The sequence below is a fragment of the Vigna radiata genome, chromosome 7, assembly GCF_000741045.1.
Source record: "Vigna radiata var. radiata cultivar VC1973A chromosome 7, Vradiata_ver6, whole genome shotgun sequence".
Classification (NCBI taxonomy): domain Eukaryota; kingdom Viridiplantae; phylum Streptophyta; class Magnoliopsida; order Fabales; family Fabaceae; genus Vigna; species Vigna radiata.
Genome location: NC_028357.1, coordinates 18,921,860 through 18,937,683, shown reverse-complemented (window position 1 = coordinate 18,937,683; position 15,824 = coordinate 18,921,860). Strand labels below are relative to the sequence as shown.

Genomic DNA, 15,824 nt, shown 5'->3' with positions numbered 1-15,824 from the left:
TATATATATATATATATATATATATATATATATATATATATATATAGAGAGAGAGAGAGAGAGAGGATGATTTATATTATTTTTTCGTGTTATTGTAAAAATATTTTATATATTTTTCCATCATATCTCAAACATTAAGAGTAAATCCAAATTAACTTCCTAAAATACAACTAATCTTTGTGAAATTTTTAGTGAGAAAACAGAGAGTCTGATTATGAAGGATGTGTGTTTTGAATAATTAATCTAATTAATTTGATTCCAATAAAAAATATAGGATTTGAATAATTAATTTGATTTAATTAAAAAAAATAGGTGAGTTGGTGAGTCAACCCGACCCACCACAGGTTTAATCCGTGTAAGCCGGGTTCTTAATGAGCCGGGTCAAAATTGGCTCGAATCAAAATTTTCACATTTATTTCCAACCCAACCCGGCTCAAACCCGTGGTGGGTCAGGTTGGCTCACGAGTTTCAACCCATTTTGACGGCACTAGTGTAAGATGCACTTTCAACGTCACTGGTTACACGAGAGTAAAATTCTAATGTTAAAAACGTGCATTAATATTTTTATAAATATTTAATTAAATTAAATGTTAGACTTTCTTCCAACTTTCATTAAATTTAAATTTGATGTCGGTTAGTCTATAATTGATGTCAATTATTGAAGGGAAGTTCAACGTCTAAATTGTATAATAAGATTAAAAAAAAAAATGAGGTATGAGAGGTCACATTTTCACAGTGTCACAATTCATAAGGTTTTGAGGTTTACTGTACTCATTTTTACTCCATTTTATTCTCATTTATGGGTGGTGTTAGTTTTCTTCAAATGATTCATTATAATTGACTAGTTTTCACATTAAGGTTAGTTTTCTTCAACTTTGCATATTGGTTATCTCTTGTTGACTGTATGTGGTCTTTATATCCTTGTATTATCTTCGTGCAAGACTTTCTTTGTTATTGATCTTTCTTCCTTGTTGATTGTATGGTGAATTTTGTGCTTTTAGAATGTTTGTAGTGTTAAATATTTAGTTTTTATGATAGTTTTATCTTAGTTTTAATATAAATATTTAATTTTATCTTAGTTTTATCTCACTAGGTTTTTTTAGTTTATATTATGGTTTATTAGGTGTTGATTATTAAATTATATTGTTAGTTTATATTAATTATATGATTAATTTTAAATTTATTGGATATTGTATGTTTATATAACTTAGATTTATTAGAAGTGTTGGATGAATCTATAAATTAAGTGCATTTTAGTTGAATATTGAGTGAAATCTTAGTTCTCGTTTAAGATTTAGTACAAAAGATTAAATATTAATCGTTTGTATTAAATCTTGAATTGTTTGATCAGTTTGAAAAAGTTATTTTTCATTATTTGTTATAACATGTAATTGAAGTTTATGCATAAATTTGATAAAGATTTTAGTTGAGACCATTTTGTGTTATTGTTTGGATGCCTATTTGATTGTGGTCATGGGTGATCACTTTCATTTTGTATACTTTGGAGACCAACGCGAAATGTTCTCAAAATTTTATCAAATTTATTATACTAGACTTCTCTGTATACGTGTTAGCAAATTATGAAAAATATTTTTTCGAATGGGTAGGGCCTCATCCTGTGAGAGTTAAAAATTTGAGATTGATGATGTTTGTTACAAATGTAGTATGGATCAAAGTTGGATGAATGAATGTAAAGGTTCCATTGACATTTAATGGTCATATTCCAAGATAATGCATAATTGTATAGTTTTGTTCTCTATATAGGAAGATGAAAAATGATTTGAAATTCATGCTACAAACGTAAGGGTTACTTTTTTCATATAATCTATTTAGTATATATTGTTACTAACATATATTTCCAATTTAACTAGAGTTATGGGTAAGCCCAAATCAATGCCAATTCAAGTAATTGTTTTTTATCGACAAATGTTAGTTGTTAGTTTTTTGTTAGCGTGGGGAGTTCAACCTACAACCACTCTCATCCTCCCTTTGAAACCCTTCAAACCAACCTTATATCTCCCAAATGTTAGTGAGGGAGATGAACCCACAATCTCTCTAACCCTTCCTTCCAATCTTTACCACTAGGTTACCCTTCAAGTAATATATCCAAAGGTTGGAACTTTTTTCATTTGTAAGTTATTGAGTTTGGGACTTCAATTTATGATCTTAATTTGTGATTATTTTCTTTGTAATGTTTAATGTAAAAAGCAAAAGGATTCATTCAAATGTGGTTATTACGACATGTCTTCGATGAAAATCATCATTTGAGTAGGAATTAGAGATGATTGGATAAAGGCAATAATACTTTCACATATTAGAAATTAAATCAAACTTTAAACATTAATATCCATACATAATGAACTTGTGTAATTTTTTCAACAGTTCAAAAAATTCATCACCTATAACGAATGAGACAATGAAGAAAATAAGATAAGAGTAAGCAACATTTCTACTAGAACAATGGAGTTAGGTTTAGGTTTAACATCAGTTACTTTGATTGAAAACGGTATAAGATATATTTTAGAATTATGAAATGTACATTATGTTACAATAGTTCTAGCTTTAAGATATATATTGTGTTGGGAAATTTTCTGAGATATATAATGTGTTGGCAAATTTTTTGCTTTTGAGGTTTGGGATAATTGTTCATATCAATTAAATTAAAAAAAAAAGTTGCAACATTTAACATATGTTAGTGCTCTAACAAAAATTAAATGACATCAGTTATGGTATAATGCGATGTCTTTTAACAACTGTTAGAGCACTAATAGATGTTAAATGTTATCTGATAACGGTTGAAAAACAGTTATTTTCATGCTTCATTTGAGATAAAAATACAACCTTTAAGGCTTAGAATGAGCTTAGAATCAAGCAAAACACGTAAGTTGAGTTGGTTGAGAGTCAAAAGCTGTTTTTAGAGATATTATGCTTGTTTTGCATTGTTTCGCAGCATTTCTGATGAAAATAAAGAATGGGATTGAAGATGGAAGGTCTTAGACTCAAGAAAAAAGAAGAACCATGAAGAAAAGAAGAGTCTAGGAATCGCCCAACGCCAAAATCCAACGCTGGGCGGCCAAATGCGAGGAGAAGCAAACCGTCGGGCGGTACAACTCACCACCGGGCGGTGGCACGACTATGGAGAAACCGCTGGAGGGCAAAAGTGCGATGCCGAGCGGTTTTCTGCTGGGCTTAGGCCTAAATTATGTGACGTTCCTCAGCTATAAATAGCCCTAATGCGACTTCAGATATATTCTTTTGACAGAAAGGGGCAGCCAGACCTAATTTTCACTCCTTGGAGAAGATCTCTTAGATGCTTAGGCTCCTTTTTATCCAATCTAGGGTTTGCTTTTCCATTCTTCCATCATTTTTCATCTAGTTTCACCATGACAATGGTGAGCTAAACCCTTTTGTTGTTGGGGAACAATGTAATCTTTTGAAACTCTCTTTTAATGAAACTCTTATTTATTTATATGCTTGTCGTATGCTTTGATTATCCATTATTGGGTTTCTCATCTGCGCTTAATGCTTTTATCGTTTAATTCATTCGATAATTGTTGTTTGTCTTTATTGATACGGGAACGTACGGTACTGTCATGAACTGGTGGGAAATTCCTTGATTAAGCAATACCACCTAGGGATAGGGGGGTAGGACGATTAATTGTTTTTGCTTTCGTTTATCATTCATTATTAATTACTAGGGGAGGCTAGGGATAGCAAACCAGTAATTAGTAATAGGCTCTTTTTGCCGAGGGATCGGGTTAAGGGTAGACTAAGAAAGTTTGCATGACAATTAGATAACAAAGCAATTCAAATAAGAGGAGTAGATAAAAGAGAATGGATAAGATGAAATTGTAAACCCCAACAACTCCATTCATCCATAGTCTTTTTCTCGTCAATTGAATCAATCGCATTTGCATGTTTACTTGTTGTTTCTTGCATCCAAACAATTTAATTTTTCTTTGGGAAGAACGATATTGGGTTTACCAATTATATTACTTGAAACAATCTGCTACACTTGCCAGAGTTTTAACAAGTTTTTGGCGCCGTTGTTGGGGACTCGAGGTTTAACTTTTTCAAGTAGTGTGAATTGACTGAAATTTGACTTGCTTGTAGTTTTTGTTTATATTTTGTTTTGTTTTATTTTTCTTTAAAAGTGCTTTTAGGGTATTTGTTTCTTGTGTATGCAGGAAGCAATACACACTAGGAGTAAAAAGAACCAGCAACCTCTTCTTGAAGGGCTATCAGACAGGAGAGGAAGGAAAATTAGACGTTCTTCACGTGAAAATTTTCCCTCTCCTGAAAGACTTTTGCAATCTTCACTAGAGACTTTTGCACAGGTGATAAGCTTTCATCAAATTAATACTACTTTTCAAGGCAACTTTAGTATTGCCTAGTAGTATTCAAGAAAGTAGACAGGGCTAAAGTAACCCTAAGTCGTCTCCCAACGAACACTGAATTGCTTTCGAATATCTTACTCTTATGAATGTTATGCAATGCTTATGAGTAAAAGTGAGAATGTTTAAAGAATGTTGTAGAACAAAGAGGAAACTTAAAAACAATTATGAAGAAACAAGTTATTCCACTGTTTTTCCAAAATAGATTCATCATTGGTTACTCACAAATTATTGTTCAATTGATTATTGTTGAAGTTTCAAATTAATTAAAGTACATTCTTAATTAATTTGAGGGCGATCATGCAATTAATCAAAGTACATTCTCAATCAAATGCAAGACCTTTCTAGATTATTCACAATAAATTCAACCAAAGTACATTCTCAATCAAAATTATTGTGTTTAATCATGTCTATTCTTAAATCTCCTAACCAAATTAAAAGNTAANCAATCAAAGTAAATTCTCAATTGATTATANTTGAAATTATTACTACCAACCAAAGTACATTCTCAATTGATAGTAAAAACCATTTAATCATATGAAANTTCCTAAATTNAATCAAAGTAGATTCNCAATTAAACNTAGAAACCCTAGAACTCATATAATTAATATGCATGTAGATTCAAACACATAACGATGCAAAAATCTTTGCTTTTAATATGATAGAGAGATGAAAGACATAGAGAGAGAACAACGTAAATCAATAATCAAAATAAACAATTGCATTAATTCACTTAACCTCAGAATCCATAATGAAATTACAGCAGAATAGCCCTAGGAGTTTAGCTCTCCATGAATGGAGTGAAACACATAAGAAAAGTGAAAGGAGTGGTGGATGAATGAATGAAGCTCCCCCCTTTTTCTGCCTTCCCTGGGTCTCTTTATATAGGACTTGATTGGGTTTGGACTCTGAATATTCAGTTGACAGAATCTTTTATCTTATATCTTCCAAATAACTAAAAGATTTAGATAATTATAACATTATTTGGAAGATATTTTCTGTTGATATTCCCAAATTAAATTAATTCAACAACTAATTTTATCTTCTAGCTTTTCTGTCTTTCCAAAATTGCATATCAACTCTTGATAATTCCAATATTTACACTTCAGCCACTTTTTAATTCCTGAAATTGCAAGAAAGCCCTAGTTGACCAGACTTTGACTGTTTGACCAATTTTGACTCATAAGGACGTGGCCAATGAGAGCATGCCACGTGTTTGCCCCCTTCCCAACCCAAAATTAGGTTTTGCAATTGGGGGTAAAGGGGTTTGGACTGCGCCGCGAGAATGTGAAAGGAGATTCACTCTCTGGAGACGTGCAACTTCTAGGCCTGTGGAGACGCGAGTCGCGATTTGGGATGGTGCGAGAGTGATTGCGCGACCATGGTTGTGTTTTTCTGGTTTTCTGGTTTGGCTTTGCAGGTCCGATTGTGGTTTCAGGTGGCAGAGAAGTTGCGCGTCTGGCGATGGTGATTTAGGCAGTGCGATTCGGAATTGTGCTTGCAGATCTGGCTTTGATGTAGGTTGCGAAAATGGAGGAAGATTGATGGAAGAAAACGGCCATGGATGTTGCAGCGTGGTTGCGATTCGAAGGAGATGACGCTCGAAGCTTAACGGCGACACGATTCTGGACTTTCCAGGAAGAAGAAGGCGCTGCGAGAACGATGGAGATGCGAGATGCGTGGTGTTCCCTGCTCTAGCGACAACGGCGAATGGTGGGTGGTGGAGTGGTCGCGCATGGAGATTGCGTTGTTGGCGACGACGAAACTGTTGCTTGCTCACGGAAGGTTGGACGGCGGCTAGGGTTTGGATTTGGGAATTAGGGTTTCTGTTGGAGATGGTGATGATGTGACAAGAGTGGTAATGTGGCAACAAGTCACTGACTGAATATGTATACGGTGGATTAGCGACATGTGACAACATCTGAGGGAGTCTAGCTTAATTAGTGGTAAGAGGGTTAGGAATAGAAAACTTAGAGGTGTAGAAAAAATTATCTACACCCCTAAGAGATTTGAGTTAAACTTTGACATTACTCCCCTTATTAGCATTTTCCTTATGATTGTTATGTTTTATTGATGTGTGATTTATCCTATAATAATATTAATACTCTTGAAAAATTTAAAATGTTACAATAAATAAATAAATAAATAAATAAATAAATATATATATATATATATATATATAACATATTTACATTTTTCATATATTTATATTTTTACTAATTAAATAATACTAACATGAAGATCCTAAAGAAGAAACTTTGCTGACGATAAACTAAGAGACTAATTGTGGCTATGACGACAATGCAATACAGCGGCAACAATATTTAAGAAAGTATTACGACGATAATGTGACTGCTTCAAACTATAGAATGAAAAAGGCAAATAAAATGTCAGAATTGCTGTCAACTAGCAGCACATTGTAAACATATCTGAGAGCTTCTCTCTACACCTCACTAATATCATCCTACACCTTTTATTAGACTTTTTTACCCTTTATTTATTAAATTATGTAACTATCATGATGATTTAATGATAACAACCAACAATCTTTAATAAACTCTGATTCTATAAATCCTACCTACACCTCCTTCACTGATTATTTTTTCAGTGTTGAATTGTTCTTTGTGAGAGCTTGGTTTCTAAATACAGAGTTAAACCTCCGTAACCAACGTTGGAACTGCAGTTACGATTAAGGAGACGCCGACAAACGCCTGTTAAGCCTTGCTGCACTTGGAAGTTCGGCTAAGGAAACGCACTTCAAACTTGATTCAATTTTTAGCGTACTTCATAGTTCGGTTATGTTTTTTATCTATATTATGCTGTTATGTTTTCTTAATATTTATATAAAATATATGTTTTTTTTTATACTGCTGTTATGTATTATCTTTTCGATAGATATCATCGGTTATGTTTTTTTTAATACTTGTAAAACATATATATATTATGCTTTTATTTCTTTGTTTAATACTAATGTTTTGTTTTATTTTATTATGTTTATAATATATTAATGTTTTATATACATTATTCAAATATTAACATAATATTTCAAACATATAATTTTTAAACAAATTTAATATTATAAATAAATACCAAATCTACACATATAAATATAAATTAAAAATTAAAAAAATCAAATTAAAATATAAATAAACATAACAAACTCAGAAAAGTAACAAAATCATTAATATTTGTTTTTTGTGAGCAACTTGATGCGTGATGTTTTTGAATATTTTACTTTTTTCTTGTTTACAACACAAACCTCCTAGATCTCTTTCTGGTGAGAAAACACTAGCAGATATGTTTCTCAAGCTCCTCCAACTGCTCCTGAAAGCTACACTCACACTCGCGAAACTCTCTCATTACCTCCTTCAGAATCCCTCATTTTCCATTACTAGCACAAACCTCAGCAACCACTTTCCTATGTTCCACCTCTTCCAGTAATCTCTTCATCATCCTACTCATTGTGTCCAAATCATTGATCATAATATAAATCCTTTTGCCGTCGCATCAAGTTGCTTACATAATCGCATCAGGTTTTCTAATCCTTTTCTACTCTGTCTTTGTTGTCGTCGGTGGCCTATGACCGCCGTCACCGGCAGCCCCCTAAAAGTCTCTTTTTCATTCGATGTCTTTTATCTTCTACTTGTTCATGGATGGTTCGGTCATAAACTTTTTACCATTCACGATCCTTTTTGTTTTTTTTTTTATCTTCTTCAACACAAGACGTCGCTCCTTCCTTTCTTTTTGCCTCCCATGGCCAACGACAACTCTTCATCTATTAGCAACCCTCATGAGTCATCAAAACCGTTCACTTGCATCACCCTTAGCAGTGTCACCAAGCTTCTACCCTCAAACCTCACTTGAAAACTTCAAGTTGAAGCTCTTCTTGATGGCTATTATCTTCTCAAATATCCACATGGATCCTTTCCTGCGCCGCCGATGGCGATCTCCACCACTGTTGTACCTCCAACTCCAAATCCTGCTTATCAAACCTGAGTCGACAGGACCATCTTATATACGGTGCTCTCCTCACCACTCTCCTGAAGTGTCATCCCTGGTGTCTCAAACAACGACATCACATGATCTTTGGACTCTTCTCCAGCGCACCTATGTCAAGGCATCTCATAGCCCCATCAAGCAGTTAAAGGAGCGTCTCCACACGGTGTCCAAAGATGCAGATTGTGCGTTCCTCAACTGAAGCAGAACATAAAGCCTCTCTACTTCATCCTCGGTTTGACTCATTACTGTCCAAGTTGCATCTCTCTTCCAGATCGTCCAACTTGCGGGAGGATATCAATTATAATAATTAGTTTTAAATTGTAATAATTAGTCTTTATTAGCTAATTTTTGTATATTTACTTTCCATTTATTTAATTTAATTATTAGTGTTAAATATCAATTATTATAACTGATATTATAATAATTGATATTAAATTGGTGGAGTTTATTCCCTTTTAACTCTTTCCAATTAGTTTATCAATTTGTATATTTATACTATTGTAATCCAATGATCAAATCAATTCTGTTAGGAAACAGGTAGGCTTCGTTTTACACTAAGAGGGGGGGTGAATTGGTGTTAGTTCAAAAACAAAATCTTTTCGCAATCTTGATATGAAAATGCAAAGCTTTTTAATCTTTCTTGAAATGCAAGTAATGAAAATTCAATGCAGCGGAAAAACTCAATTGACTGTTAAACAGATAAAGTCGACTAGAAATAAAGAGTGCAGGAATAGAGAAAATAAAATACTGGTTTTTATAATGGTTCGGCCAACAATGCCTACATCTAGTGTCCTTCCAACCCAGGAAGCAAATGCACTATAATGGTTGCGGCTTTTACAACAAGGAATTTATAGAAGCACCACGCAAAAACATAAATCTCCTCTCTAACCCAAAACCAAATATAGTTGCACACACAAAAACCAGAATTGCAGCAAGAATACCCTCTTCTGCAATCTGAACCCACGTCGAACAATCTTTAACGTGTAACCAGCACTCTTCACAGGATGCCAAGCCTATCACAGCAGACTTCACAGGTTGCCAAGCCTTCAATCAAATGCAGCAGTCTTCACAGGATGCCAAGCGTTCAAGATCAAATGAGAAGCACCTTCTTTGTGCAGATAATGGTCAAGCAATATGCGCAAATGACTCCTCCCTTTGAATCTCTCTCAAGAAAGATCACCACCGTCTTCTTGGAGAATTCTTGGAGCTTCTAATACAGAGAATTCAATCTGAAACAGGAAAATGAAAATGTCAAATCAACAAAAGTCACAGAACAATTCACGTTCTATCTATTTATATTTTTCTATTAGATGAGATTGCTTCTCAGTTGAATAACCTACTGATGCAGTCGATTGTATTAAAACAGTTATAACAGACAGTCAATACAAAGGCTCCTCAGTCAACAAAATCAACAAACATTTATGACAGTTGACCAGGTCACACAATCTTAACTAACTTTTGAAAAATATAGTCGTTGGAGCGTGTAGGCTTAACAGAATTCCAAACAAATCAGTAATACAATCGAATATGTAATCCACAATGTCGACTGACACATGAAAAAACACTTTGAAATTCTTTTCAACTCAAAATCTCACATAGCACAGGTTCACAAAATCTGTACAAAGATTTTAGCATAGTCGAATCCATTATGAGTGTATTCGACTGGACTAGAACTTTGTCACAACAAATATAAGTTCATAAAGGTGCTTGTGATCTTTTCTTTCAGAAATATGCATAATCAAAAACATTTTATTTCACATTTCAATACAAGCATGTTCCACAAATATAACACATCAATCAATCATAGGAACATACATTGTAGTTCAACAAAACATGTTTAGCAGATATGACAAACACTTTAGAACAAGAACATGTAATACTGTAACATGTGTACTGTTATTAAGCATTGTGTTATCATCATCAAAAACTAGTTTGATATAGAGTTTGTGTTGTCAACAATCTCAACAAAATTCATCCAAAATACTTTTCTATACCCTCTTCAGCAACAACCAACGTTCAAAGTGCGGCAGCTCTCAATCATAGTTTGAACGTCGACAAAACTTTAAGCACACTTCGAAGTGCAGATCCCTACAAATCCAACGAATGCAAGCACAAGCATCCAAACACAGATACATCAACCAAGGATATATTCAACATTTCAAAGGTAGTTGATACATTTTCATACTCAAAGCATGCATTGAGGGTGAGGAAAGAATAATCAACCTCGACGCCAAACCAACCGAAGACGAAACAGAAAGAGGAAGAAGCACCACACCGAAAAGACCCTCACCACCACTGCGAAAGGAGAACGTAGAGGGTGAACTACGGTTGAGCGAAAAAGGAGAGTGCGAAGGGTGAACTGCGATTGAGCAAAAAAGGATGGTGTAGGGTTACGTTGGGAACAAAATCTCAGCTACAAAAAGATTTTTTCTGCAAATTCTGACAGGAACAAACATGGAAATTCACTAAAAGTTTGATGGTGCAACCAGACATGAGTGAGGTATAGGGAGAAACTCTATGATATTTTGACAACACTTTTTGACAACTTTTTTTACAACGACACACGTGTCATCACTTTATTAGTCTATTTAAATTTACATTTAAACGGATCAATCACAAACTGCCACGTATGCATTATAAAAAAAGTTATTAAAAAAGTGTTGTTAAAAGAACTTTTTCCTTAATAGCGGGTGTGGTTTTTAGCACAAATTCCACTTTTAATGAGAGAAAGTTTAAAAAATAACTATTATTATTAAGTTTGAATTATTTATAAAAGAATTCTTTTGTATATAATCATTATTAAATCCAAATTCTCACAGTAAAAGATTATTTGATGAAACTAAAATAAACATACACCTTAGTCGGCATCAATAACAGTTGAGTTGAGTTATATATATATATATATATATATATATATATATATATATATATATATATATATATATATATATATATATATATATATATATATGAATGAAAGAGAGATGTTTGTGCGTACAGAGTCACTTAAGAGTCGTGGAGAGAGATGTAACCTAACAAACTAACACATTCATCTTCTATTATTGATTACAATTTTGTTAAAAATCACATATCTATGATATTTAATATAAAAAATGTATTGATGTTGATCTTAAATATAAACAAATAAATTATTTTTTATTTTAAAATTAAACTGTTTATAGTGTTGTTTAAAATTAAATAACATCACATAATTTATTTTGTTTTGTTTTGGTTTTTTGAATGGGAGGAAAATTCCATACTAGAGGAAACACAATAGTAAATAAAAAAATTTCACTGCCCCATAAATTCGTCAAACTTTCAGCAATTTGATTTGTCTTCCGAAGTGTATAAGACTTAACCAAATGATTTAGCAATTTTAATAATTTTAACACCAAATTTATTTATTTTGCAAAATTCCTAAAATTTATACAGTAATATATGACTCAAAAATTTATATAATTTATCTTTTCAGGATGATGATATATGTCCTTCCTTTAATTAGAGTTTTATTTATAATGATTTCATTTTATTCTTGATAATAAATTTTAGGAAAAGATAGTTTAAGAAAAATATTTTTGAATTCACAGAAATATACTACTCTTTTCAACAAAATAGAAATGGAGTCTTAGTAAAGTTGAAGAGTTAAATAATTATAAAAAAAAGTGAGTAACGTTTCATAAAGAGGAATTTGAGTCAAAATAGAGATATGTAACGGATCATAAATAGATCTCGAGTCAATCCAAAAACCCCGTTTCTTTGTTTGCCCAGAATAATGTAAATAAGTTGCAATTACTAACCCACCACCGCTTTCCAATCAATCGCCAAACAACACGCCCTTTTCTTCATTTTGAAACCCCCGCCCCATATTTATTTCTACAACAACCTTTTCCATTACAATAATCTCTTTCCCTTCCCATCCTTTTTCTCTTCAATGACCTACCGCAATGTATTCTATCCATCTTTCCTTAGCTTATAAAGGACCTCCACACACTGTAAAAATGTAAGCAAAAGCTAGATGTACAGGGGAGATATATATGGTTTTTTTCTTCTTCCTTCTAGATTTTATATTTACAGATATCATGAGATTCCTGCTGTGTATGTAGTTCATTTCGCATGCTTTATTCTTTCTCTTGTTTCATTGCTTTAGAAATTTTGTGTAAAAGATGTTACATGTGTGACTTGAAAGTGATACAGATAGATTTGTTTATATTAATGAAGTATTATTTTTGTGATTATTACTATTATATTATCAAAGGGATAGAATGTTGACAGACACAACCACGCTGAGTAGGTGGAAAGGCTATATATAAGGATATGTTGCGTACGTTGGCCTAGTGGATTCAGTTTCCTCCCTCACCATCATCAGCATCAACATCATCATCACATCATGTCTTCTTCCAATAAACACTGGCCAAGCATGTTCAAATCCAAGCCTTGCAATTCCCACAACCAATGGCAGCATGGCAACAACTCTTCTGTCCTGTCCACTGGATGCCAAAGAAGCCCTTATACTCCAGGTTCCTGTGATGCTTCAAAGATCACTTTTTTTTTTTTTTTTTTTTTCTCAGACTAGATGATTACGCTCACCTTTTCATGGTGTAAAGAGAGTTCAACTACAAACAAAACTGCAACAGTAATAATATATATTCAAAAGATAACAATGCAATGCTTGACTACCCTATCTAAAACTGAATTCCAAATATAGTTTTTCTGAATTTCGTGTCTTTTGGATATTTAAGTATTTTGTTTTGTGGTTTGTAATTGTAGGAAATGAAGAGAAAACTCCAGAACCAAAGTCAAGATGGAATCCAAAACCCGAGCAAATTCGCATTCTAGAAGCCATCTTCAATTCTGGGATGGTGAATCCCCCAAGGGATGAGATAAGGAAGATCCGGGTGCAGTTGCAGGAGTATGGCCAAGTTGGTGATGCCAATGTGTTCTATTGGTTCCAGAATCGCAAATCCAGGAGCAAGAACAAGCTCCGCCACATCCAAAACTCAAAGAACCACAACACAGAAACGCAAGCAAACTTACTTTCTCTCTCTCAAATCATACCACCTTCAACCTCATCCTCTTCCTCTGACAAATCCTCCTCAAAAGAATTAGTGCACCCAAATGCCATCTCCTTTGGCTTCTCAAATGTCAATGATGCACTGCCTAATTCTCCCACTGCTTCTGTGAATCAGACTTATTTACAGTCTCACAACTACAATAACACCGCTTTGCTGCCACCAGTGATCGAGTCTTTCTCCTTTCCTTTGCACAATAATGGTCAAGGTGTAATAGTTAACGATACCATCACAACGCATGGGTTTTCTATCCCTCAGTTCTCCAACAATATAATGCAATCTCAACCACAATGTGAACCAAAGGTTGGACACAGCAGTAGTCTTTTTCTCAACGAGATCATGAGCCACGGAACTTTCTCAAAGAAAGACCAAGATCAGGAAAAGGCATTAAAATCAATGCACCGTCAACAACTTAGCTCCCCTCCGACTTCATCTTCAACCACAACCGTTGCTCACGAAATCTCAACTCTTCCATGTCCAATCACCCAGCTTCAAGGTAATTTACATGTTGGAAATAAGCAAGTAATTGAAAAAGTTACACCGTTATTTTTCTAAATAAATTAAATTACTTTTTTTAAAATGTATAAGAGTAAGTTTTCTTATGTGATGTAGCGCATATTTATTAGGCAGGGGCTAGTTCTGTAATTAGGGTATATGTGGTGTTGTGTTGATGTACATGGACGTGTGCATGGGTTGATTGGCTTAGGTAGGTTATTGTAATTGGTGGTTTTCGACTCGCACATGAGAGATGATTCGATTTGTGTCAGGTGTTGGTGGTGAGGTTACAGCAGATAGAGAAAAATGTATAGTTTTCATTAACGATGTTGCATTTGAGGTAATGATGGGACCCTTCAACGTGCGCCAAGCCTTCGGAGATGAAGCCGTGCTTATCCACTCTTCCGGCCCTGTCCCCACCGATGACTGGGGCATTACCCTCCACCCACTGCAGCATGGTGCTTACTATTATCTGGTCTGGACTTTCGTTAAACACTGCAACCTTCATTTTAATCATCGTCTAAATGTTTTTTTTCAAATTTTTTTAATTAATTAGAAAGTTACTTCAATTCTTTTTTTTTTTTTTTTCTATTTTTGCAGATATAAGGAAGTGGAGCTGGAGAAGGAAAACGTGATTTAGATATATAATTTTCTATGTTTCGGTTTGGTTGTTCCCTTTTGTCCCAACATATAGTTATTGTTACAGGGTTTGCAATGTGGTTCATAAATGACTAGTTCAGTGCAGGTCTCAAAGTATAGAAATCGTGTCTTCGTTGACCAGGATATTTGTATTTTCATTCTATGGATAAATTGTTTAACACAGTATATTTTCTTTGAGTAGTATATAATATTTTTACTCCAAGTAATAACGTACGGTAAATTCTATGACAAAATTAAGAAAATAAATACAAATAAAATATATATACATTCTGTACAAAATAAAGCAAAAATAATAGCGGATAAGAAAAAGAAAAAATAATAGCGGATAAAAAAGGCAAAAATAATATGATTATATATGCTTTATATGATATAATGAGTTATTTTAATGTTATTAGCTAAAAATATAATTCATCAAAATGTAAACTGAAAATTAAGATAAATGTGCATTAATAAATAGAAAAGAGGGAGAGATGATTTTTCATGGCGGTTTATGTGAGTTCATCATTGCACCGTTGTTTCACGCTTCTTCTCTTCAGTTGCCGGTTTCCTTTTATTAAAAACGAAAAATAATTTGTTTTCTACTTGTTATTTTATCAATCTTACAAAATGGATTAGTAATTAAGTTTACATTTATTTAAATATTTTAAATTTATTTTATTTTTAATTAGTATGAAATTCCAAGGTTTTATAAAATTGAAGAAGAGTTAACTCACCTTTTAATAAGTTTTTTTTTTATTATTATTTTTTGTGTTAACGAGATTAATATTCTTGTTTTTAAGTTCTCAAAATACTTGTTTTATTTTATCAACATAATTTTAAGATTAATTATTCCGATTAATAAATAAAGTTTGTATTTCTTTAAATATTTAAAATTATTTTTAGGTTTAATACCCAACTTTGTCCCTAGTTTAGTTGACAAATCTCAATTTAGTCCCTCTTTAGAAAAGTGTTTGAAATTGGTCCTTACTTTTAAATTTTTGAGTCAAAATAGTCCCTTCCATTAAATAATGACAAACGGTGTTAAATTCTTTTTCTCTCTCTTCTCATTTTCTATGCATTGCAGGTTTTTGTCAGCATTTGCAGTATTTAATGATTATTGTACTTTTTCCAATAAAATTTAATATGATTAAATAAAAAATTTAATTTTTTAATGATTTTTTTGTTTTTGTTTAAATTTTATGATGTATAACTAAATAATATTTTGTTT

At 32.9% G+C, this 15,824-nt stretch overlaps 1 protein-coding gene across 2 annotated transcripts; it reads left to right on the top strand.

The window, feature by feature from the left end:
- Nucleotides 1-12,106: 12,106 nt before the first annotated feature.
- LOC106766152 (WUSCHEL-related homeobox 9-like) lies at nucleotides 12,107-14,772 on the top strand. 2 transcript variants are annotated; one of them, XM_022784470.1, is made up of 5 exons: nucleotides 12,107-12,430; nucleotides 12,649-12,910; nucleotides 13,161-13,958; nucleotides 14,230-14,432; nucleotides 14,558-14,772. In XM_022784470.1, the coding sequence occupies exons 2-5, from the start codon at nucleotides 12,781-12,783 to the stop codon at nucleotides 14,561-14,563; spliced, it is 1,137 nt and encodes a 378-aa protein (XP_022640191.1). In that variant the 5' UTR covers nucleotides 12,107-12,430; nucleotides 12,649-12,780; the 3' UTR covers nucleotides 14,564-14,772. The 2 variants fall into 2 exon arrangements, with proteins under 2 accessions (XP_022640191.1, XP_014506392.1); XM_014650906.2 differs by having other exon boundaries at nucleotides 12,107-12,488; nucleotides 12,685-12,910.
- The last annotated feature ends 1,052 nt before the right edge of the window (nucleotides 14,773-15,824 follow it).

Coding starts and splice junctions, on each gene's coding strand:
- LOC106766152 (XM_022784470.1), top strand. CDS start 12,781: ATGTCTTCTTCCAATAAACACTGGCCAAGCATGTTCAAATCCAAGCCT. Junction 12,911..13,160: donor AAGAAGCCCTTATACTCCAG/GTTCCTGTGATG, acceptor TTGTAATTGTAG/GAAATGAAGAGAAAACTCCA. Junction 13,959..14,229: donor TCCAATCACCCAGCTTCAAG/GTAATTTACATG, acceptor GATTTGTGTCAG/GTGTTGGTGGTGAGGTTACA.